We start from the raw sequence: 26339 nt of genomic DNA, 5'->3' as shown, positions 1-26339 counted from the left end.
ACACCTTTGGATATTTCCGGTTTTCGGAGGTAAAATTGCATTGATTTGACTCTAATTTTACGAAAATATCGTCCGGAATTCAGAATTTAGAAGTTCCGGAATTCAGAAGTATTATATTAATAGAAAATAGAAGGGAAAAAATCGGGACCGAAAAAATTGTTCGGTTTTTAGAAGTTTCCGGATTTCAGAAGTTCCGGAATTCGGAAGTTACACTGTATTCTATTTTAAACTCTTTACATTAATAAAACAATTATCCATGGAAATTTATGTCATTACACCCATTACTATTTTCTTACAAGATCGTATGAAATTACAACTTTATCCATATCGGTAAAATTATGGCATCCTAAGCATGCCATTGTACAGTAAGCGACTCATCTGGCACCCCCCATGCCAGATGACATTTCCGGCATGGGTAAAACTAACTGAAACGCAAGTGTGATATGCAAGAAAGAATCATCCCAAATACATATCAATGCAGACACAATCTGACTGCTTCTCCCCTTACCTTCCTGTTTACTGGTAGCCAGCGTTTGCTTCACGACTGGATTTTTGATGGCATTAAATCCACTAGATGTGAGGATTGCGATGACAGTGTCGGCACCAAAGTCACCTCCTTGCCTTGATAAATACAGGGCACAATTCACTATCTCCAGAGCACACCTGCATAATACAAAGGGAAAATTACATAAATATGACATATTCTGATTAGCTTTTTTTATTATTATTTATTGATAACGTAAAATTGGGGAAAATGCAAATACAACAGAAACTAGAAATGTGTCCATAGGACACGGATGCCCCCACACGCCACTGTTCTGTCAATCTTATGACTCTAGGTCAAATATTTTTTGGACTACATGTGCCACAAGTTGAAAAACTTAAAATCAACAAAGGGCCATAATTCTGTTAAATTTGGTCGCAGCAAAAATTCCTTCCTTTACCGCCATCTACACATTAAGGTTGTTAATCCCTGGAAGTTTAAGCAAAATCTGCCACCCGGTTTAAGAGGAGTTGCGTTCACAAAATTTCTACTAAGTATATAATGAAAAAATCAACAAAGGGCCATAATTCTGTTAAAGTTGGTTGCAGCAAAAATTCCTTCCTTTACTACCATCTACACATTAAGGTTGTTCATCCCTGGAAGTTTAAGCAAAATCTGCCATCCGGTTTAAGAGGAGTTGTGTTCACAAAATTTCTATATAGTATATAGTGAAAAAATCAACAAAGGGCTATAATTCTGTAAAATTTGGTCACAGCAAAAATTCCTTCCTTTACTATCATCTACATATTAAGGTTGTTCATCCCTGGAAGTTTAAGCAAATTCTGCCATCCGGTTTAAGAGGAGTTGCATTCACAAAATTTCTACGTAGTATATAGTGAAAAAATCAACAAAGGGCCATAATTCTGTTAAATTTGGTCGCAGCAAAAATTCCTTCCTTTACTACCATCTACACATTAAGGTTGTTCATCCCTGGAAGTTTAAGCAAAATCTGCCAGCCGGTTTAAGAGGAGTTACGTTCACAAAATTTCTACATAGTATATAGTGAAAAAATCAACAAAGGGCCATAATTCTGTTAAATTTGGTCGCAGCAAAAATTCCTTCCTTTACTACCATCTACACATTAATGTTGTTCATCCCTGTAAGTTTAAGCAAAATTTGCAATCCGGTTTAAGAGGAGTTGCGTTCACAAGATTTCGGGACATACAGACTGACGGACGGACGGACTGACGGACGGACAAGTGCAATGCTATATGCTCCCACATTGTGGGGGCATAAAAAGACGGGTTTAAACTTGTAAGACTAACTTACAAGCAAACATAACACTAAGCTAAAGAAAGATTCTCTGAAACAAATGTCAGTTTTATTTATACTTTTAAAATTATCAAGGTATGTTTGACATGTATTACAGAAATAACACCACCATAAGGTCACTTGGCATCAACAGTTTAATCATAAAGGAGAACCCCATGGGCAGCCCCTCCCCCGTTCCCCATATTGAATTGTACCAGACACCTCAGCAACGTACATTCTGTAAAAAAGCTGTATAACATATTCACATGAAATAATTTAACACTGCTATGAGTTTATGACAGCATATCAGAAATAAAAATCTGACAGGAATGTGGCAAGTTGATTAACATAAAATCAGCATCCTTAAACCATTGACCCTGAAGTTTTACATTTACATATACATTTACATATATACATGTACAGTCTAACTAAATTTTGATTTCCTTGAATTAAGAATATGACTCCTTCACAGAATCTGTCACATTAAATTTCAAGTTTGAGGTTAGCAGAATCGTTTAAATGCATCTTCCTCATCATGTTATAAAAACCCTAACTGCAGCGTTAAAACTGCCAGGATCACTTCAATCAAAATGTGTCAGATACTTGTTACATTCACTACCTGTTAATTGTATGCAAAATGTAAATTGAAGCACTGTCTGTGAAACATGGTAATCTTTTCCACTTAATGTCAGTCACAGGGTGTAAAAACATTAAAGACATTTAAAGATATAATGTACACGCAAGTAAGTGCTGAATACCTAAGCCTTATCTGTATACATGTATAAGAGGATATTCAGGTTGTTTTTTTAAAATAAGATTTATTTTCTGCCGCCACTTGTGAAATATGATATTTTTCATACCACAAGATGAAAATAAATCTTGTATATAAAGAAAAAAACTTGAAATTTACTGTTCATTATATTTACTTTTTCTCTTTTTTAACATTACAATTTGAAAGACTTCTCTTTGACTTAAGTGCACTGGCTAATGTCAGAAAAAAGTAGTCTGGCAAGACACCAGTGAAAATACAGAACATATGTTTCACTGCAGTGAAATATAAATTTTCACAGAGAATATACGGAAAATAAAAATAATCCATTTTATTTCTTCAATATTTTTCAATATTTCATTCATTAAATATATGATAAAAGACATGTCAACATAAAAATCAGCGTGTATTTATCAATTTATGAGAATTGGACACATTTTAAAACTGTACCAAGGGTTTAAGATTCAATACTGGTGAAGCAGAACACATGCTTTAGCCAATTAAAGATAGTGTTGAAATTATCGTATTTTTTATCGATTCAAGTCGAATTAATTTTAGAAATACAATTTAGTGGGACATTTTCAAAGTTTATTAGGAATGCCCTTAAACTTTTTTTGCTTCTTAGATTTATATGCGTAAGTTTTCACAAATAAATATTTTATATTCATAAATATATATTAATCAAATGATCTCACAATTCATAGCATTTTTTTATTTAACCATACAACAGATTTTGCTAGTATTCCCTAATAAAACATACCATGTATCCCTGTACTTTTTTTTTAAATGTCGAGTATTGGCTGCAGGTATTTTCTCACTGTTCTTCTGTGCTCGGATATACCTGAGATAAACAGAGAAGATAGAATTACTCCTAAACATGCAGTAACAACAACTGTCCATAAAGAGACTAAATTAAACCAAGCCTGCAACATATTCAATTAAGCAAAGGTCAAATGATCTTCAACGTTTCCATATACATTTAATTATCTTTTTACACACAGAGATCAAAAATTCCACTTGTTCGCTCGTAATTACAAGTAGAACTTAAGAGAATTCGATGCAGGATGAGAAGAGATATGTTGCCTGCACATTGGATTTAGAAGCTACTTGTCCTGTAGGAAGAGTGACTCTGGAAATGTTTTTCGAAGCCCGACACCCTAAAAATCTCTTTATCCAGGAAAAATCAGACTGGTGAAAAACAATATCAATTTCTATTTTCTATATTCAGAGAAAAGCAATGCAGAGACTAGTGCCATGTCTTTTACTAGTGGACAAACTTTCCACGTCCATCACTTCATCTCTTTTTAAATTTTTATTTTGGTTGGGTTTTACATCGCACCAGCACTGTAAAGGTCATATGACTCCAAGGTTTAGTGGTCGAGAAAAGACCTCGAAGTTCTCACTGTTAGCCACATTTTAGCTAAATATTTTCCTCACATTTAACAATAAAAACGTCTTGACAGGTTTCAAAAACAAAGCTGTAAGGGGCTGTTGATTCAGATTCAGCAATATGAACAACTCCGATCACACAGATGCTTGTTAAAAAATATTACTAATGGAGTGTATAGTTTACCTATTGCCTTTCCTGAATTCCGCCTCCAGCCAGCGTATAGCATCTCTAGCTCCATGACTCTCCTTCTTCTGATGATCTAGGCTATCTATCACTGTTGAAAAAAAACCATACAAAATAATACAGTCATACAGGTTTCACTTGGGATGATAATTGCATACCCCAATTCCTTTACTAAAGAGTCAAACCAGCCTAGGCTACACTGTCTCATCAGACTCCATACTGTTGGTTGCTTAACATTCTGATTTATAATTTATTATGAAAATAATGCATATTTTCTACTTTATCCCTACCCTGCTGATTAGCCTTTGCCACCAATATAGATAGAGTCAGACTAGCTTGTACATAAGTTCAGTCAGACCAGGCTGTACACCCTTGGTTTGCTTACTTTATTTTTTCATCTTGATACACTCCATAATTTATGGACAGTGGAAGCTGGGGAATTCTGCTTGTGGCAACAGATTCTATCCTTGCAACCAGCCCAAGATCAGCCCACACATCTGTGCCATCTAAACATAATCTGCAATGTTTGATTTGCAGACAGAATATAATTAGAGTTATGGGCCTTGGAGAGTAACCTGTTATGCTCTACAATAAGTGTGTGAAGTTTCAACCCATTCCCTTCAGAACTTTTGGAGATATCAACTTGCATGCACAAACTTAATGTCATGGACACCTGGGTGAGTACAGTACCTCTCCCTTTTCTTCAAATAGCCCAGCTAAAATTGGAAAAGTCCATATAAAATCTTTTAGGTGGTAACGGTTGAAAATCAGCAGGTTAAAGGTTAACAGCTGGACAAGTCCATTTCATATATTAAAGTATCAAGTTTCAACGTTCAGATAATTTTTTTATAAAAATTTAGTAAATATCTTAAAAACATAATCTAACCAGCTAGAGGTATCACAATAATGCTTCTGTTAGTCTGACTGAGCTTCTTGATAGAGGGTAATGCAGCACACAGACTTGACGTATCTGGAATGAGGTACGGTGGAAAAGGCACAGAGTCTGTCATCGACAAACTTCCCTCCAACTCACTTACTTCAGCCTGAAATATATACATAACACTGAAGATAAAATTATATTCATAAATAGAGCATGCACAGATCTAAACAGACATTCGTCTACTTAGCATTTTTTTGGTTATTCTAATAGTATGCAGTGCACAAGAGCATGGCATGCAGTGTTAAGGCTAAGTATTCCAAGTTTCATGTTGATACATTTTAAAATGTTTGTATAACGAATTACAATAACATTTTTGCATGATGACAATGACAACAATGACAATGCCACAGCACTCAAAATAGATTAACTTTTTCTTTGAAACAGACAAGCTGGAAAATGAAATATAATATGACATGGTATAGCAGAACCATACAAATATACAACCATAATATCTTGTTTTTGTAACCATACATAACCAAAAGATAAAATACATGTAATAATGCCATACAACTGTTACGTTACAATAGAAATGTTACATGCATTATGAATTTAGTGAATTAATTAACTTCTTTATCAAATTTGAACCAGAACCGGTTAAATCTATATATCAAATATAATTGATCTATATATACACATGATAGAAAAAAAGGAAATTGCCATTAACTATTTATCATTGGATCTGCCTGTTTTAATCTACTAAGCTATGCATTGGGCGATATTGGTAAAGCGTTCCCGGAGTTTTTACAAAATCAACTAATATATGTTATACCTGCAATCTAAGCTGGGCCATATCTCTCATAAGTTGATTTCTTCGACTCTCTGTATCTGCCTGTATTAACAATTAATTCAAATTAGTAAAAATACTATATACAAGACATGCTAGTGGGACAGTGTCCTTGACTATGCTCAGTACTAAACCATTGCTGATCAACTTAAAATCTGCTTCAGATCACAGGTGCCTGAGGTCTAGTAGCCCCTTATTATATCTATAACTAGAACTATCGCTGAATGCGATTCATACCCCCACCAATGTCCTTGACAGAAGACAACTTGGAAAGGTGGTTAAGGGAATAACTTAAGTGGCACAAATACATAAAAAGAAATTATCTCTGGTGAAAAAAAGACTAATTGTACAGGTAATAGTAAAAATATCTATTATCAAATCATGTTCGAAACAGTTACAAATAACCTTTCATTTTCCCAATATACTAAACTTTTATAAGTCAATTTTTGACCTTCAAGTGTGGCCTTGACCTTCAGCTGGCACAAGGGTATGATGGGTTCTGCACATCGCCCAATTGGAGAGAACATTTGAGTAAAGTTTGAAGAAAATCCTTCCATTAGTATAGAATTTATAGAGCGGACACAACATATTGTCTAGTATTGATTGTATGTAAATTTAAAGACTTAAAAAGGGGGATAACTTTGTCAAAATGCAATACAGAGTTATGAAACTTGACCTGCATATCGTAATTGCGACACCTCATATATCTTTTAAGTTTCAAGCAAATACCTATGCTAGTTTCCGAAATAATTTCAAAAACATGTTTTAATCTAAGAACATTTTCTAAGTCAATTTTTGACCTTCAAGTCTGACCTTGACCTTTAGCCTGCACAAAGGTGACATGGATTCTGCACATAACCTTGTTTAGGTGAACATTTGAGAAAAGTTTGAAGAAAATTCTTCCATTAGTAAAGGATTTATAGAGCGGACACAACATATTGTCTAATATGTGATTGTATGTAAATTTGAAGATTAAAAAGGGGCATAACTTTGTTAAATGCAATACAGAGTTATGAAACTTGACCAGCATATCTTAATTGTGACACTTCATTTATATTTTAAGTTTCAAGCAAATACCTTTTCTAGATTCAGAAATATTCAGATATATGTTAAAATTAAAGAACATTTTCTAAGTCAATTTTTGACCTTCAAGTGTGACCTTGACCTTAAGCCGGCAAAAGAGTGACATAGGTTCTGCACATAACCTTGTTGAGGTGAACATTTGAGCCAAGTTTGAAGAAAATCTTTCAATAAGTGTAGGACTTACAGAGCGGACACGACATACTGTGTAATATTTGATTGTTTGATATTTGACCTTCAATTGTGACCTTGACCTTGAGCTGACACATGGGCAACATGGGTTCTGCACATCCCATTGTTGAAATGAACATTTGAGCCAAGTTTGAAGAAAATCTTTCAATTAGTGTAGGACTTACAGAGCGGACACGACATATTGTGCAATATTTGATTGTTTGATATTTGACCTTCAATTGTGACCTTGACCTTAAAATGACACATGGGCAACGTGAGTTCTGCACATTCCCTTATTGAGGTGAACATTTTAGCCAAGTTTGAAGAAAATCTTTCAATTATTGTAGGATCTACAGAGCGGACACGACATACTGTCTAATATATGATTGTGTTTGATATTTGACCTTCAATTGTGACCTTGACCTTGAGCTGACACATGGGCAACATGGGTTCTGCACATCCCCTTGCTGAGGTGAACATTTGAGCCAAGTTTGAAGAAAATCCTTCAAGTGGTATAGGAGTTATAGAGCGGACACGAAAATGGAGACGGACGGACCGACCGACCGACCGACCGACCGACGCGACAAAGCGAATCCATTATAGCCCCCCCCACATTTTGTGGTGGGGGTATAATAAGCATGTTTATCATATATATAGGAGTAGGGTGGGAGGGGGTGTTATATGTCTGGCACCTATGCTTCAGATGCATCAGTTCAAATGCTGAGCAGTATAGTTAGAAAGTTTCACAGCTCTAGAACTTAAACACAACACAAATCTGTCCACAGACAGACAGTGGGACAGCATGACAATAGACACAACCACCCAGAGTGGTATAGGGAATAAGAAAATTAACTTAAGTTACTTCCCCTGAAATTCACTTTCATAGGAAATCATTAATAAAGTTTGGCAAAATTAGATCGCTTCAAATCAACACAGGCTGATTATAGAAAATTTATTAAAAAAATTTTAGACCCCAATTTGCATTAAAATAATCAAATATAGTCATATCATTTAAATAAAATGTATCAATCTAAAGCATGAAAAAAAGGTGAATATTATATAAGAATATTACCAAACAGCAGATATTGACATTGTAATATCTGGCTTGAGGGTAACTGTTCACAATAGTTGTGAGGCCAGGTTTCTGCTAAACAGTTAACATACAGTTTTTACAATTGTTAATGTGAGGGCTCTTGATATCAATTTGAAACAGACATTGTTCCGCTATAAATGTAACGAACATTTATAATTAAAATGCTTAAAGCTACCAGTATGGTCACACCTGCACGAGATGAGCAGACGGGCCTAGCTTAATAATGGTGACATAAACAAGTCAATATTGCCAGTAACAATAGGGAGCCTTCTTAGAATTAAAGTCTAACAATAATAACTAGAACTGCCACTATCATGGCGTGAATACCCCCGCATACCACTTTGTCAGAATCAACAGTGGCCATTTAGAGCTCAAGGACAACCTCCCTGCCAAATCTGAGGTTACTAAGCCAGTGCATTGCTAAGTTATGTATTCTACATGCTTCAAATGTGAAAATGTCAAAATCAATACATTGCGGACAGGACATTCTTTAGCAATTGAAAAGAAAAGCTTTTTTTTGTCAAGGTCCCTGTGACCTTGACCTTTGACCCAGTGACCTCAAAATCAATAGGGGTCACCTTATAGTCATGATCAACATCCATACCAAATATGAAGACTGTGGGTCAAAGGAATCTAAAGTTATTGGGCAGACAAACTTTTTGAAGTCAAAGTCCCTGTGACCTTGACCTTTGACCTGGTGACCTCAAAATCAATAGAGGTCATCTACTAATCATGACTAACCTCCATGCCAAATATGAAGACTAAGGGTCAAAGGAATCTTAAGTTATTGGGCGGACAAGCTTTTTGAAGTCAAGGCCCCTGTGACCTTGACCTTTGACCTAGTGACCTCAAAATCAATAGGGGTCATCTACTAATCATGACTAACCTCCATGCCAAATATGAAGACTAAGGGTCAAAGGAATCTTAAGTTATTGGGCGGACAAGCTTTTTAAAGTCAAGGCCCCTGTGACCTTGACCTTTGACCTAGTGACCTCAAAATCAATAGGGATCATCTACTAATCATGACTAACCTCCATGCCAAATATGAAGACTAAGGGTCAAAGGAATCTTAAGTTATTGGGCGGACAAACTTTTTGAAGTCAAGGCCCCTGTGACCTTGACCTTTGACCTAGTGACCTCAAAATCAATAGGGATCATCTACTTATCATGACTAACCTCCATGCCAAATATGAAGACTAAGGGTCAAAGGAATCTTAAGTTATTGGGCGGACAAGCTTTTTGAAGTCAAGGCCCCTGTGACCTTGACCTTTGACCTAGTGACCTCAAAATCAATAGGGGTCATCTACTAATCATGACTAACCTCCATGCCAAATATGAAGACTAAGGGTCAAAGGAAACTTAAGTTATTGGGCAGACAAGCTTTTTGAAGTCAAGGCCCCTGTGACCTTGACCTTTGACCTAGTGACCTCAAAATCAATAGGGGTCATCTACTAATCATGACTAACCTCCATGCCAAATATGAAGACTAAGGGTCAAAGGAATCTTAAGTTATTGGGCGGACAAGCTTTTTGAAGTCAAGGCCCCTGTGACCTTGACCTTTGACCTAGTGACCTCAAAATCAATAGGGGTCATCTACTAATCATGACTAACCTCCATGCCAAATATGAAGACTAAGGGTCAAAGGAAACTTAAGTTATTGGGCGGACAAGCTTTTTGAAGTCAAGGCCCCTGTGACCTTGACCTTTGACCTAGTGACCTCAAAATCAATAGGGGTCATCTACTAATCATGACTAACCTCCATGCCAAATATGAAGACTAAGGGTCAAAGGAATCTTAAGTTATTGGGCGGACAAGCTTTTTGAAGTCAAGGCCCCTGTGACCTTGACCTTTGACCTAGTGACCTCAAAATCAATAGGGGTCATTTACTAATCATGACTAACCTCCATGCCAAATATGAAGACTAAGGGTCAAAGGAATCTTAAGTTATTGGGCGGACAAGAAAAAACCGACGGACGGCCGGACGGCCGGACGGCCGGACAAGCTGATTCCAGTATACCCCCCTTACAACTTTGTTGTGCGGGGGTATAAAAATAGTTTTATACCATTTTCTCCATGGCCACCTCTTCTGTTTCGTCAATGCTGATTGGCTGAGCTGGACCAATGAAAAGCTTCTTCTCTATATTATAAGTAAACTGTAAACCCTCTAGACCAGATAAAAAGTAACCAAACTGTCTAAGGCAACATGTTCTCAAGAAGCTCTGAAAATTTTCACAAATTATCATAATGTTTAAAGTTAAAAACACTTTTTAAAACATTATACCAGCAAGGAATGATAAAAAAATTGAACAAATAAATTAGAATCTTTATTTACAAGCAAATGGATAGCTATTACTTAGCTTTTACATGTACCTGAATTATCAATACTGGACAACAGTTTTGAAAGCCTCCACACTTCAATGTCCAATATTGTCCCCTAAAGAAATCTTATTTTCACAGAACCAGAACCAAATTAAGATCAGACAGCACATTCCATACCATCTTATCATGGTCTGCAATGTTTGCCTATCAGTGGAAGCATATTTGAAATTCTCCCTAAAATAAATAAATGGCTATGTCCATATTGAAAGACAGACAAGTTCACTTAAAATCTTTAGCATGGTTAGTATCAAATATAAAGTCAGTATACACACCTCCTGTAAGTCGGTGAGTTTCACGTTCATTTTTCTGTCAAGCTCTTCTTGTACATGTTTTAGAGGTGGAAATTTTGTTAGATTTATGTCTTCACGTAAAGGTATTTTCTGTTTCCAGTCTCCAGACTTTGACTCCTTTAAGACTGACCGCAATTCATCCTGCCAGCACTGATCTAAAAATAGAATTTCTGATGATGAAATCAAGGTTTCAAATCAATATTTGACCAATAATAAACTTATCTTACCTGATTTGCGTACTTTGATATCATATATAATCTGTAAAAAAAACAACAACAAAAAACAAACAAAAAACGCTTTTTTTAGCTTTTGACTTGAGTCTTCTTCAGAAATTTTCTTTTCTGTACTTAAAATCAACACTCTCACATCATTTTTTTAAGGTCTACTTCCTGCAGTAAGCTAAATTGCCCAATTTTATATTGAAGGTTCAGAGATGTCACCCACAGACACAATAGCATAACACACAATCCAGCCATTTTGTTATGACCAGTCCTTGAACTATAGTATCCTTTGCCATACAAGTCCGGAGCCGTTCTCCGTAGCAAGAAATATAAACTGACCTTTGGCCTACCAGTCCTGAACATATTTGCATAGGGCTATAATAAGAACTGGTCTCCAGCTTTCAAGTCTTGAACCTTTCTGGCTAAAATAAGAAGCTATTTGTGCCATTTTCGAAATACTTCTAGATTTAAACAAGTAAATAATTGAACCATCAACCATATGAGATGAAAAAAGAAAAGCGTAATATTTATATAAAAAAAATCAAAAAAACTTAATCATCAATTAATATACATACCATGAGATAGGAATGATGATTCATGAGGCAAAAAATTCAGCAGTACAGATAATCTACACCAGACAGACTGGGAACTCTGGAATATAATATAACGAACATAATTGAGCCGCGTCATGACAAAACCAACATAATTTGTGACTAGCATGGCTCTAGACCAGCCTGCGCATCCGCGGAGTCTGATCAGGATCCATGCTGTTCACTTACAAACCCTATAACAAGTAGAGAAACTGATAGCGAACAGCATGGATCCTGATCAGACTGCGCGGATGCGCAGGCTGGTCTGGATTCATGCATGTCGCAAACCCATTATGTTGGTTTTGTCGTGATGCAGCTCAATTATATTATAAAGTTTTGTAACTTACATTAATCACTTTTGATTCTACATCCTGGCACCAACTAGTACATGTGTCATATGTGGAAACATGTTTGTACGGCTTTAACCTTTAATCACTTGGTTTAGAGGTAGACATTTTAACCTCTAGGCCACAGCTCCCTTTTCCTTTATATGATATGGCTAATATTTTCATGCAAACTCTATACACCTAACCAGTTTTCCTGAATAACTAACTAACTAACTAACCAGTTACTGCCAATTTCTTAACAACTGACTGATCACTTATCCCTCATGATTTCTGAATATGAGGTTAAAGATAAATCACTATTAGACTCAATGTCTGAGATCATTTGTCATGGAGAAATTTCACCTTTCCCTAGGACCGAACCAGCAACCCCTGAATTACAATTCTGATGCTTTCTCTATCAAGCAGAGCAGGCAGACTGGATCATAAACTAGAAGTTATGCAGATTCATTATTCAACTTGTCTAGCTTTTGTAACCATTATATATTCTTACCTGAGCACATGTCATGATTACTGAGGAGTTACACATCATCCAATCACACATCACCTTAATGACTGAGAGAAGCCCCTCCCCCTGTATCACATTGACCACATTCTGCTGATGCACCGCCTCTTTTTCCTCCTCTGAAGACCTATATGTAAAAAATCACCCATTTAAAATATTCTAAGGTATGTTGGTGAAAATATTTTAAGGTTAACATTTTGGTGAAAATATTTTAAGGTTAACATTTTGGTGAAAATATTTTAAGGTTGACACTTTGTTGAAAATATCTAAAGGTTAATATTCTGGTGAAAATATTTTATAGTTAATATGTTGGTGGAAACATTTAAAGGTAAATGTTAAGGTGAAAATATCTTAAAGTTGACATTCTGCTGAATATATTTTAAAGTTAATATGTTGGTGGAAACATTTAAAGGTAAATGTTTAGGTGAAAATATTTTTAAAGTTGACATTCTGGTGAATATATTTTAAAGTTAACACTTTGGTGAATATGTTTTAAGGTTAACATTTTGGTGAATATATTTCAAGGTAACAGTTTGGTGTATATGTTTTAAGGTTAACATGTTGGTGAAAATATTTTAAGGTTAAAATACTCAATCTTACAAAATATTACTTATTTTGCTTCGGTTCATATTTTACGGGAAAATTCAATTCATTAATTTAACAATTTTGACATACTATAGAAAAAGGTTGATTTTTTTTTCCTTCAAATTTTAACAATCAACATTTATTAAACAACTGTGTTTAGTAGTATATCAGAAGAATATTGATATAAAATACTGTTATAGCATGATAGCTGGCCTACAGCAACTTGTAAAGAGACATTGGAAAGGTTCAATTTTGGTTCCATTGAAAAGGGGCTAGAAAGAGAAATCTGAGTCCCCTAAAGAATCTAACCAAAGTTTGCGCTGTCCTCTTTCTTTCATTTTAATTGTAGTTATATAAGCATCCGTGAATTTTAAAATGTATTTGTATTTTGGGTATACCTGATTTTATCATTTTCCTCGCTACTGCTAACATCACCGGCACCATCTTCTCATCCGACTCTCCTGAAAACTCTGAAAGTACGACAAAATATACTGATACAGTTTCTATGACAATGTCATAATTTTTATTAGTATTAATAACAAGCTTGGAAGTTACATTCCTTATCATGTATGATAAATGGGCTAGTACATCTACAAAACCTATGTGTTTGTTTGTTTTGGGTTTTACATCACATTGACACAGTATAGGTCATATCGCGACGTTCCAGCTTTACTGGTGGAGGAAGACCTCAGGTGCCCTTCCGTGCATTATTTCTGGCACGAACGGGCACCTGAGTAGAACCACCGACGTTCCATAAGCTAGCTGGATAGCTTCCTCACAGGAAAGAATCCAAACGACCTTAACCACTCGGCCACGGACTCCCCTTTAAAACCTATTGAAAAGTTTTAAAAAGGTACTACACTTCAAGTTGCAACTTCCAAAATTGAGAACATGATGGAAGAAAAAACAAAATTATTGTCACATGAGCATCTTGTCTTTGTGTCCATTATTGTCTCAATATTTAAAATCCCGAACACTATAATCTGTAAACAGTATGTAAAAATATAATGTACTGAATCTTTTGGATTTCAGTCTTTTATAGAAATAATATTTTACATTAACTAAACAGCCTTGCCTACCTGCTTCTGTTGCTGTTATTGAAGTCTCAGTGTCAGTTTCTATCACAAAGTTGGCAAGTTTCTGAGATATTTCTTCCACGTGTTTCGCTTCCGAAGATGCAGCAAAACCAGGTGGTACAGGCACTTGTTTCCGGCCCTGAATAACATCGCTATCCACACCATCTGTCTGTTGAGATAGTTTTAAAGCCCCTCCGAGAAAAGGCACGGAAGATGAAAATAATTCTGATGAAAATGTAGCCAAGCTATCGGTTCTCGTAATATCTGACCAGATTTTACTTTGTTCTGAGCTCTGAAAAACGGGCGGCAGAAAGTCTGTGTTTTGTTTATTGATTGTAGATTCAATGGCACTGTTGGTATTTTCAGCATCTGGGTTTGTGGCAAAACCTGGGTCAAGTTCTTGACTCTTCATAAAGGAGTCAGACATGTCTGAGTCTGAATCGTCATAGAAACCAAGAGGTTCTTCTTCTGACTCGTCAGACAGATCGTCTCTCAGTTCATCACCACCTGAATATAAAGAAAATTTTAATGCCAAGTGTTAATTCAGTGCATGCCAATGTATTTGAATATCAATGAAATAAGTTAGCTATGAGAAGTTAGAAGTTACAAAACAGAGTTTGCATCCTATCAAAAAGTTACAAATATATTTGAGTTTTTTCTTCATTGAAATACTTCCCAGTGATAAATTTTTTAAATTTTATTGTCTGTGTTAAACCCTTATTATATGTGTTCAACAATATTTCTTTGTTTAATTTATGGGTCATAATTAAGCAAATCATAATTCATGCCTGTGATCCTGCAGTGTTTTTTGTAGTGTACAGGTCCTTTTCTCAACTAGTAACTGGAACATTTGCCCCTTGAAATTTACCTGAACCACAAGTTGTTAATGTATTCAAATTAGACATACTGTCTATATTTACTCTATTTACCAGGAATACAACAAGAGCTGTCAGAAGGACAGCGCGCTCGACTTTTTTAGTGCTTGCCTATAAAACAAAACTTTGACAGTTAAGGGCACACAAGACTTTAACTAGGAATTTCTAAGTACAAATCAAGAAACATTTTCACAGAGTTATCTTCTCTTGCTTACAGATAGGTCTCATGATGGCACATAAGAACTCCAACTTCCAAAGTAATATCTCAAATGGTTAAGTCAACAAGTGGACAAGAATGAAAATCTTAACTGAGTTTCTAAGTCAAAAAGGGCCATAATTCAAATAAAATCCTTAACAGAATTACCTTCTCCTGCCCATGTTTTGGGACCATGATGGTAAACAAGTATTCCAACTTTCAAATTAATATCTCAAACAGTTCAGTCAAAAAGTGGACTGGTACTAAAAACTTAACCAAGATTCTAAGTCGATAAAAGGCCTTAATTTTTAAAACAAATCCTTGACAGAGTTACCTTCTCTTGCGTACAGATGGGGGTAATGATGTGAAATAGCATTAAAAGTTTCAAAGCAATATCTCAAAGGGTTAAGGCAATAAGTGGATTTTACCCATATTCAATGTATTTTCTAAGTCAAAAAGGGGCATAATTCTGTCAAAAACCTTGACAGAGTTATGTCCTCTTGTCTGTTGATGAAGGTCGTGATGGTAAACAAGTATGGTCAGTTTCAAAGCAATACCTCCAATGGTTTTGAAATAAAGTGAGGTGGTACAAAAAACTTAACCAAGCTCAATACACTTTCTAAGTCAAAAAAGGGCCATAATTCTGTCAAAAACCTTGACAGAGTTATGTACTCTTGTCTGTAGATGGAGGTTATGATGGTGAACAAGTATGGTAAGTTTCAAAGCCATACTTGTAATACTTCTGAAATAAAGTGGGGTGGTACGAAAAACTTAACCAAGGTGTGACGCCAACGCTAACGCCGACGCCGGGGCGAGTAGGATAGCTCCCCTTTTCATAGAAAAGTCGAGCTAAAAATGTATGTGTAATGTTAAGGACACAAAATTATGAAACTGATTCAGGACCAGCATTTATCACAACAAAATTACATGAAAATTGCAGACTCGGTTTGATTGACTCTGTACATGAAGGATAACGAAAATGTGCAACATCCCTCAAGCCCCCTCACAGCTTGAGCGGTACTCAATTTTCAATGGTCTCGAAGGACCAGAAACGTATAACAACACTGAAGCATCCATGTATGTTATGTTTAAATGAGTTAAAAGGATACATACCTTCACTAAGGTCGGAAATATCCGAGAGATCAGAATCATCACTGACTACTGCTTTAGAGGAACGAGGTCTACGACGACGTAAATTTCTAACTTTGGATTTCTTCTGTTTCTAAATATAGATACAAATGTTCAGGATAAACACAAGAATAACAATTAGTTATCATCAAAATTTCTTAAGACTTTATCCTGATGAATTTCTGTAATAGACTTATTGTTAAGTTATTGAAGTTTAGTGTTTGGATATATCATCAATTTTTGTCATTGATTAAAATGGATAGGACACAGAAAAATACTTTGCAATTTATAAATTTACTCTATCTGTTCACTTAATTCACAATGAAAACAAGTATGTCAGTAACCAATGATGGATATTCCTTGATGTCAACAAAATAATATAGCCTCACTACTGATCACTCCTGCTGCAGTCTCACTCAAATTGCATTAATAGAATACGAGAAGTAGTCTTGACAAAAAATAAAAAATTAAAATATTTAATGAGCCATAAACCTGACAAAAATTATTGAACTGGGAAATGCTGATGGTAAGCCCAACTGAACTTGATACTTATCATTCCTATAAACTTTGGATAAAATTGCACCACTTCTCTGTAGCTGGCTATACAAAATTTGTCTATGAAAGGTACCTACACACCAAATATCTAAGACATCAGTCAATAAATAAACATATTACGATTGATGAAAGGACAAACTACAGACCTAATATGCTTCTTCAAGCATGAAAAATATCAGATAGTTCACATTTAACATACCTTTGGTAGCTGAGGTTTATTTTCCCCATCACTGTTTTGATTTGGAATAAAATTACCACGTTTAACATGACCATTCTTCAATGATGAGGTATCAGTTAGAGATGAACTTTTATCACTCTCGGAATCCTCCCCATTAAGTTCATCTGTAAAAGTAATAAAATAAATAAATTTGAGCCGTGTCATGACAAAACCAACATAATGCGTTTGCGACCAGCATGGATCCAGACCAGCCTGCGCATCCGCGCAGTCTGATCAGGATCCATGCTGTTCGCTATCGGTTTCTCTACTTGTTATAGAGTTTGTAAGCGAACAGCATGGATCCTGTTCAGACTGCGCAGAAGCGCAGGCTGGTCTGGATCCATGCTATTCGCAAAACCATTATGCTCATTTGACCATGAAAAAAAACACTTTATTACTTAGTAATGAGCAGTTCACATTATGAGACCAAATTTTGGTGATTTTCAAGTCATACTGTCCATGTTAATCGCAGTAAGGAAAATTTTCAGCTTCACTGTTCAACGAAGACATCAGATTTCCAGCCACACATATTTCAGGAACATTCAATCCTCAAAATAAAACATTTAACATTTGTTAACTATTAGTGCAGCCAGAAACGTTGATTACAATTGGGATAAACCGTATATGTTAAGTTAACACTTTAAACTAAGACAAACCATTAAAAGTTCATTCATGTATTATTTGTATATTGAGGCAATTATTATCTTTCAATTAAATAGTATTCAAGAAATAATGATAATTTTAAAAGTATTTACAATAAATTTTTTAAGAATATTGATAATTTTACATGTACTCACTGTAAGAATATTGATAATTTTACATGTACTCACTGTAAGAATATTGATAATTTTACATGTACTCACTGTAACGTTGGGTGTTTGACTGTAATATTTTATTTGGATTTTCCTTTTCATATAAAGCTCCTTGAAGTCGTATGACAACATGATTTAGAATATGGGAGAAGAGTGCCAACAGAAATGCTATAGCTGCAGTTACTTTCCGAGAACCTACAATGTAAGAAATAAACAAATTACAAACAAAAATTGTGCACAATTTAAACCTAAATATTTTACATGTCCGATGAAAAAACAAACTTTTTTTATTGGACTGTGTAAGAACAAATTATCATATGTGACACATTTTTAGTTGCCATACCACTGAAATTTAGAAACCACTCTGGGAACAATTAATTAATAACTACCTATTTCACAAAGTTTATCAAAGTGAACTTTCTTCATAAATTGACAGCAGCTGTGTATATAAAACTATATATAAATGATGCAATGTCAAAGGAGGTCATTAAACTTTGTGAAATAGATAGTAACTATATACACTAAAATTTATTTTTTTTTTGCTCTACATACCTCTCTTCTGTAATATATAGACAGTAGCTATACAAATAACAACAATCTTGAAGACAATATCATCTTCCATGTAGTGAATGTTCTCCTCGGAGAGGTCATCACTGTAACTGACAGGCTCGTAGAACATACAGTGATTAAAGCTTTGTAGAGTGGTCTGACAACATTCCTGGATTTCTGTCGTATCACTACTGCAAAGTAAGAACAGTTCACAATATATGAGACGTGTCACGACAAAACCAACAAAATGGGTTTGCGACCAGCATGGATCCAGACCAGCCTCCGCGCAGTCTGATCAGGATCCATGCTGTTCGCTTACATCCATATATCAAGTAGAAAAACTGATAGCGAACAGCATGGATCCTGATCAGACTGCGCGGATGAGCAGGCTGGTCTGGATCCATGCTGGTCGCAAACTCATTATGTCGGTTTTGTCGTGACGCGGCTCATATAATGTTACCAGCAATGGTGTTGTGTAAACACTAAATAAACAAAGATTGCACTGGTTCTTCAATAATGTTGTTTAATTTTTGATAATCGGAAGTCAACTCATATAATGATGTCAATATAATAACATATAAAAAGGCACGCCATGCTAAATGTGATGCTAATATTGGCGCAATAACTCAATACATGCATATGTATGTAACAAATGGTGATATCTTTTAAAAGGTTTTGAGGTTAAAATAACCAAACACTTTTTTCAGTTTTCAGCCAAAATAATGTCAACTGACAGTGACCTATTTAGTACTGTGAATTTGTCTCACTATCATCCAGTAGATTTTGTATTTTGGTGTTCTTTTTTTAAGTACATACATATTATTCTAGGACTCAGTAGTTTATAGTTAACAAACAAACAACAACAAACTGTTTATATTCTATTTATGTAACGAGGCACGTCATCAGACATTTCATCAATAAAAACATATTATTAAGTATTTTCAGTTGGTTTGTGAAAAATGGCGGAATCGGTCATGACAGCGCGATGAATCTTCATCAGACAACCACTAATGAAGATTAAATTGATCTACCTACAGACTACCACTATAGGAGATAAAAGGTGCGACCAGGAGCGATATGCCGTACGCCCAAATAGATCCCTACCCCTATTGCACTATTATTTTGTAATGATAGCCGCCGCCTGGCGATATATATAGTATGCTAAGAAGGTACACCGCCGTACCCAATATAACCAGCAAACAAGGTACTCCGCCGTACCTAATATAACCAGCAGCCAAGGTACTCCGCTGTACCTAATATAACCAGTAGCCAAGGTACTCCGCCGTACCCAATATAACCAGCAAGCAAGGTACTCCGCCGTACCTAATATAACCAGCAAGCAAGGTACTCCGCAGTACCTGATATAACCACCAGTGCAACATAGTTATACAGTGCTTAACATAAGATAGGCCTAACAAAATTAGAGCTCATCAAAGAACGCCTAGTCATAGCTATCTGGCCAGTTCTTGAAGGCCCATTTAAACCAAATAAGTAATTTTGAATCCTACAGATCGCAGTCTACCCACAGACAACCACTATGGAATATTCCACGACCATAGGTATGCAATGTGAATTTTTTATCTCCCTGTATGAAAGACACTAGCAAATTGTAGCAAGTGACTCCTGGTCGCACCTAAGAAAAGAATTTTCCGCTGTCATAACAATAAATAAAGTATGAAAACTATTGTTTTGTAAACGCTGTTAATATATATGCCTGTCTCCAACTTAAGTTTGTAATTAAACACATATGTATTGAAATAAACTGTTTATCCTTGTCTAGGATGGTTTAACACGCTCGATTTTACACAATTATAATTAACAAAGTCGTTAGTACTCTCCGACCAAAGGGTGCTGCACTTTGTTCAAATTGTTTGTTCATTCTTGAATCCCGGCGTATATTGTTAATAAACACATATGTACAAATAGTAAACATTGTTGATCCTTGTCTAGGATAGTTTTACACAAGTCGTTAGTACAATCAGTCCGGTGAATGCTGCTATGGAACTCCGGCATGGCTGTTCATTGTGTATATTCGTCCATTTAACGTTTAGCGTGCCTCCCTAAAGTCAGCAGTACGGGCGCAGTTACAGCCAGAAACATACTGAAATATAAAAGCTAAGCAGCACCATTTGGACTTCAACAATTTCATAAAACATCAAATACTAAGATATGAAAACAGATAACATGATACTTCTGGGTGCGGTGGGTGGGTTTTTTGCTTACTGCTTTGTCGAGAAAAAGAGGGCGAATACCGAAATGATCGCCTTTATATATGACTTGATACGTCATAATGACTTACTTCTCCCGGCGCGAGATTTTGGGCGTGTACTTAAGGCCAGACTAAAATGCTTTATAGGTTATGGACATGTCACTGAGCCATAATAAAGTAGATTAATATTAAGAATTAATCTTGATTATTCTAGGACTCAGTAGTTTATAGTTAACAAACAAACAACAACAAACTGTTTATATTCTATTTATGTAACGAGGCACGTCATCAGACATTTCATCAATAAAAACATATTATTAAGTATTTTCAGTTGGTTTGTGAAAAATGGCGGAATCGGTCATGACAGCGCGATGAATCTTCATCAGACAACCACTAATGAAGATTAAATTGATCTACCTACAGACTACCACTATAGGAGATAAAAGGTGCGACCAGGAGCGATATGCCGTACGCCCAAATAGATCCCTACCCCTATTGCACTATTATTTTGTAATGATAGCCGCCGCCTGGCGATATATATAGTATGCTAAGAAGGTACACCGCCGTACCCAATATAACCAGCAAACATGGTACTCCGCCGTACCTAATATAACCGGCAGCCAAGGTACTCCGCTGTACCTAATATAACCAGTAGCCAAGGTACTCCGCCGTACCCAATATAACCAGCAAGCAAGGTACTCCGCCGTACCTAATATAACCAGCAAGCAAGGTACTCCGCAGTACCTGATATAACCACCAGTGCAACATAGTTATACAGTGCTTAACATAAGATAGGCCTAACAAAATTAGAGCTCATCAAAGAACGCCTAGTCATAGCTATCTGGCCAGTTCTTGAAGGCCCATTTAAACCAAATAAGTAATTTTGAATCCTACAGATCGCAGTCTACCCACAGACAACCACTATGGAATATTCCACGACCATAGGTATGCAATGTGAATTTTTTATCTCCCTGTATGAAAGACACTAGCAAATTGTAGCAAGTGACTCCTGGTCGCACCTAAGAAAAGAATTTTCCGCCACAGAATAAATTATTATTTATTTCCCCAAAATTCTTATTACAATATTTTCAATAAAGTTTCCCGGATTGTGTCAATGTACATATCAAGGCCGACGTCGGATAGATGAACGCCATCGCTCCTAAAAAATCCCGGTGTACTTTCGTCGATATCGAAACGTATACAATGATGGTTTTTTGTTAGCCTAATTATTTTGCGCCCAAATTGGTTTACGCGTTTTCTTTTCTTTTCTATAAGACGTTTTTCGTCATTTCCAACACCCCAATCAATACGCTGCAAAATATCGACCCAGACGAATTCAGAGTCGGGAAAAGCGGATGTAATATATTGGATGCTTTCCTGCACCATTTTAAATATGAAGCGTAATGAATGCTTAGTAAGGTCATTGCCGCCTAAATGAAAAAATACAACCTTTGGCGGTGTTCGAAAAACCACAGGTAGTTGGACACAATGAATGAAATCTTCCCATCCCAATCCTCGAATGCCCCACCAAGCAATGCTATGTCCGTCGGGAAGACTTAGATTGGGTGTATTTCTAAACTGCGCTCTGACGCCGGCCCAATATGGTAATGAATCCCCAAGAAACCAAATATCTGGAATGAAATGATAAGTGCCCTATAAATAATATTCTAATTTTGTGTGTTTACTCTTATATAAGTTAAATAAGCTGTCGAGTTCCAACGGCCCAACTTCATTATTTCCGTTTCCGGCAGCCCAGACGAAGCTAGTTGAGTAGCCCTACCAATTCTAAAGCTATGGCTTTTATATTTTTCTGACCCAAATTTTGTTCGAGATAAACTCTTTTGAAGCACCGCAGAAAATTGATAGCGAGTTACAGGGGTGCCATTCATATGAATAAAGAATTGTCCGTTTATATCTGGTCTAACAGCTAGATAGGAGCGTAAACTACAGACTGGGCATATAGAAATATCTGCCTCGCACGGTATCTTTAGCGTTACTGGCTTCCCGTACTGATTATTCTTATAAACTGTTAAAGTAATGAAAACAGACTTCTTGTCATTTGCTATTTTGACCTCGGAAAACCCGACTGCTCTATTCGTTGTCCGAGTCGCAACCAATTCGCTTATTCTAAAAAGGCCAAAATATGCTAGCGTAAACATAGTCTTAAAAAGACGGTTTTCAAACTCATTATTTGTAACAGCGTGTAAAACATTACAGATTGCATGTAACATTAAAAGTGTAATTGGAGCCCTCTTGTCAATAGATGGTCTGGCTCTGCGGCAACCTTCAAGAATCTTACGTATCAAAAATACGTCGCTAATATTGTACCATCCATTTATTTTATGATGAAACGATAAACCCGAGATATACGTAGTAATTGTTCTCGGTGAGTAGAGTTTTTCAAAGCAGTAGGTAACAAACCACATTATATGCTGTAGCGGTATGGGCCATACGGATTGAAGCTTATATAACCCTCTGAATGAATTGAAAGTATTAATTGCTGTATTGTATGCTAATCGAGTGTTAGAGGAAATCCCCGTGTATACCAGTTGTCTAGATCTAAGCTGAATATATTCCATAGATGGTCCGGCATTGGAGTCATGGTTGTGTCCGCTTGTGGAGCTAGCTCTCTGAACTTTTGGTTCTGAAATCGAGAGAGTGCATCGGCAATATTATTTTTTGACCCAGCGATATGAGACGCTTTTATCAAGCAATTGTGCCTTAAGCATTGCATGGTTAGTATCCTAACTAAGGATAATATAAGGGGAGACTTCGAAGTCATCGTGTTTAAAATGCACACCACCGATTGATTATCGCAATTAAAGCGTACTTTCTTGTTTTTAATTTTTGAGCCGAAAAGGACTGTAGCGATAACAATTGGAAAAAGTTCCAAAAGCGTAATATCTTTTGTCAAACTATTTTCTTTCCACGAAATTGGCCATTTACATTGGCACCAATGTCCCTTAAACCAAATACCGAAGCCTATACCGCCCGAGCTATCCGTAAATAATTGTTCATCATCGTTAGAGATCCAAAATCGATCATGAAACATTGAAATACCGTTATAATGCTTAAAAAATTCAAGCCATATTTTCAGATCACATTTCATTTCATTTGTTACTCTGATATGATGGTAAGAGCGTTTAACCCCGCATGTGGCGTCAATTAAACGCCTACAAAAAGGTCTGCCTACTACAATAGCCCGGCAACAAAAATTAAGGGAACCTATTAATGACTGTATATTTTTTAATTTTACCGACTTTTTTGTTAGGGTCGCGAGAATTTTTTCAACTACTTCCTGTATTTTTTCCCCCGGAATTCGGACTAACATTTGCCTGGAATTTAGTTCAAGACCTAAATATACTAATACTTGACACGGGCCTTCGGATTTCTCGTCTGCTAGCGGAACTCCGATTTCCTGCATACTTTCCGAGAAAATTTTCATGTTATTTTTACAGCTTTCAATGGAAGTGTCTCCTCCTAAAAAATCATCGAGATAATGAAGTAATTTCTTATTCGGAATTCTGCGTTTAATAATGTATTCCAAGAATGTTGAAAATTTTTCGAACAGACTAGGTGAAATGCAGCAGCCGAAGGGTAAGCATTTGTCAAAATAATAACTGCCGTTAAACATAAAGCCCAGTAGTTCAAAATCGTCTGGATGAACAGGAAGCAGTCTGAACGCATTTTTAATATCCATTTTAAATAAGTAACAATTTTGACCTAGATCTTGAACCATGTGTATTGCCTCATCAAATTCCGTGTATTTAACTGAACATAATTTTGGATCAATGAAGTCATTAACAGACGAACCTTCCGGATAGGATAAATGATGAATCAATCGAAAGTCCCCTATTGTTTTCTTTGGGACAATTCCGATCGGCGAGACTTTAAGGTTAATTAAAGGGAGGTAATTAAAAGGACCGGCAACTCTGCCTGCCTTTATTTCTTTTTCTATTTTTTGTTGCGCTATATCAGGGTATTGGGTCACGGATTTTAGGTTTTTACAAAGCCGTGGTTCCCTTGGGCCCTCGTAATTTAGACGAAAACCATGTTTGAAACCCATTAACAGTATTTTAACATCCGAAGAATCATAGTTAATCAACCACTGTTGTAAACTTGGAATTTTAACTGGCGAATAAGCAATATCGTAGATATGTCCGTTATTAACGTCTATAGTAGCTCCTATGCGGTCTTGTATAGGGCATTGTGCGGCGAAAGGATCCACGTGTTTTGCCGTGAAATGAGTCCGTTTCTGCCGCACGAGGTTGGGGACTGAATTGCCCGCTGTTCGTGTCATTTGCACTGAAGGAATTTTTCCTTGAATTAGGGACGCAGTTAACAAATGGATGTCCCTTGTTACAACTATAACATGCGTGTGTATACTTGCAATTCGGCCATTTGCATTGGCCTCTATTAAAGTCAATGCAGATATTTTGTGGTCGTGACTGTTTTTTCTGTTCGAAATTTAGTAATTGTGGATGATTTTTCTGTTCTCCACGAAGGGGCATACAACGTAACCATAAATCATGGTTAATATAAGACCATGATACAGGTGTTATTGCCTGTCGGCTTCTAAATTGTTGGTCGTAAGTTTTCCAGAAAGTACCACCATGGACTGATGCGCATTCTCTTATAATGAAAAAATATTGCAGTAGCTCGTGAATTTTAAGCGGATGAGCCGAAAGATAAATGTCCATAAATATGATGAATGCGTCAGTCCATCTTTCTATAGAATTTATGTCATCTTTGCTTTCATTTTGTCGTGACTCAATTTTACCAGTATTGGAAATATATAATGTGCCAACGCTATTATAATCGGCCAACTCCACCGCACCCTTTAACAATAAAGACAAATTAATATATTCGCCTTTGCAAATACGTTGTTTTAAAGACGAAGGTACGTGCATAGCGATTTCGTCGCTAGTTTGCCTAAGTAATTCAACAGGATGAGGTGAAATGACATTTGAAACATTGTTTTGAACCTGTAATTCTGTATTATTTACATTATCGTAACTAATTTCGGTAGAGCGGCGAGTGATATTCTCATCACTGCATAGCCTATCTGATGTACAAGCAGACGAAGTTGATGCCACGTGGCCGCCACGTGGAAGGATGTCAGATGCCCGTAAAATTTGTTCAAAATCAATAACTGAATGCGACTCACCTCTATCCACGTTGTCCTCGTTGTTATCAAAAGAGACCCTTTGTCTTTTAGGCTGTTGCTGCTGGCTGTCTTCTGCTCCATGGCTAGCATTCCTTGTTCGCCTTCTGCCTCGTGCACCTCTACCACGCCCTGGCATGTCGATTTTATTTTTTAACGTTTTTTGCTTACTGCTTTGTCGAGAAAAAGAGGGCGAATACCGAAATGATCGCCTTTATATATGACTTGATACGTCATAATGACTTACTTCTCCCGGCGCGAGATTTTGGGCGTGTACTTAAGGCCAGACTAAAATGCTTTATAGGTTATGGACATGTCACTGAGCCATAATAAAGTAGATTAATATTAAGAATTAATCTTGATTATTTTTCTTCAAAGCAAGATGTGTTACAGAAATTCAATGTTTGAATTGGTATATCAGGACTATTAACATTTTATC

General features: G+C 36.2%; 2 protein-coding genes across 2 annotated transcripts in view; both read right to left on the bottom strand.

The window, feature by feature from the left end:
* The window catches only part of LOC132733236 (nonsense-mediated mRNA decay factor SMG5-like), a 42527-nt gene that overhangs the window by 4687 nt on the left and 11501 nt on the right, over window positions 1-26339 (bottom strand). Inside the window, exons 10-25 of the mRNA XM_060719836.1 lie at window positions 18531-18718; window positions 18030-18173; window positions 17149-17291; window positions 16380-16488; window positions 14199-14702; window positions 13518-13589; window positions 13429-13450; window positions 12523-12661; window positions 11671-11746; window positions 10857-11029; window positions 10269-10424; window positions 5847-5906; window positions 5024-5180; window positions 4138-4228; window positions 3325-3405; window positions 509-663 (exon numbers count right to left, since the gene is read on the bottom strand). Coding sequence (XP_060575819.1) covers window positions 509-663; window positions 3325-3405; window positions 4138-4228; window positions 5024-5180; window positions 5847-5906; window positions 10269-10424; window positions 10857-11029; window positions 11671-11746; window positions 12523-12661; window positions 13429-13450; window positions 13518-13589; window positions 14199-14702; window positions 16380-16488; window positions 17149-17291; window positions 18030-18173; window positions 18531-18718 — 2270 coding nt within the window. The remainder of the gene's footprint in view (window positions 1-508; window positions 664-3324; window positions 3406-4137; window positions 4229-5023; window positions 5181-5846; window positions 5907-10268; window positions 10425-10856; window positions 11030-11670; window positions 11747-12522; window positions 12662-13428; window positions 13451-13517; window positions 13590-14198; window positions 14703-16379; window positions 16489-17148; window positions 17292-18029; window positions 18174-18530; window positions 18719-26339) is intronic.
* On the bottom strand, window positions 19741-26275 carry LOC132733240 (uncharacterized). Its single transcript, XM_060719843.1, has 2 exons — window positions 25904-26275; window positions 19741-22367 (listed from the first exon to the last, which is right to left on the bottom strand). The coding sequence occupies exons 1-2, from the start codon at window positions 26037-26039 to the stop codon at window positions 21814-21816; spliced, it is 690 nt and encodes a 229-aa protein (XP_060575826.1). The 5' UTR covers window positions 26040-26275; the 3' UTR covers window positions 19741-21813.

Source organism: Ruditapes philippinarum, unplaced genomic scaffold (genome assembly GCF_026571515.1).
Source record: "Ruditapes philippinarum isolate M1 unplaced genomic scaffold, ASM2657151v2 ctg2232_1_1_1_1, whole genome shotgun sequence".
Taxonomy (NCBI): domain Eukaryota; kingdom Metazoa; phylum Mollusca; class Bivalvia; order Venerida; family Veneridae; genus Ruditapes; species Ruditapes philippinarum.
This window is presented reverse-complemented; position numbering and strand designations above follow the sequence as displayed.

Coding starts and splice junctions, on each gene's coding strand:
- LOC132733240 (XM_060719843.1), bottom strand. CDS start 26,039: ATGCCAGGGCGTGGTAGAGGTGCACGAGGCAGAAGGCGAACAAGGAAT. Junction 22,368..25,903: donor CGAGGACAACGTGGATAGAG/GTGAGTCGCATT, acceptor ATTTCATTCCAG/ATATTTGGTTTCTTGGGGAT.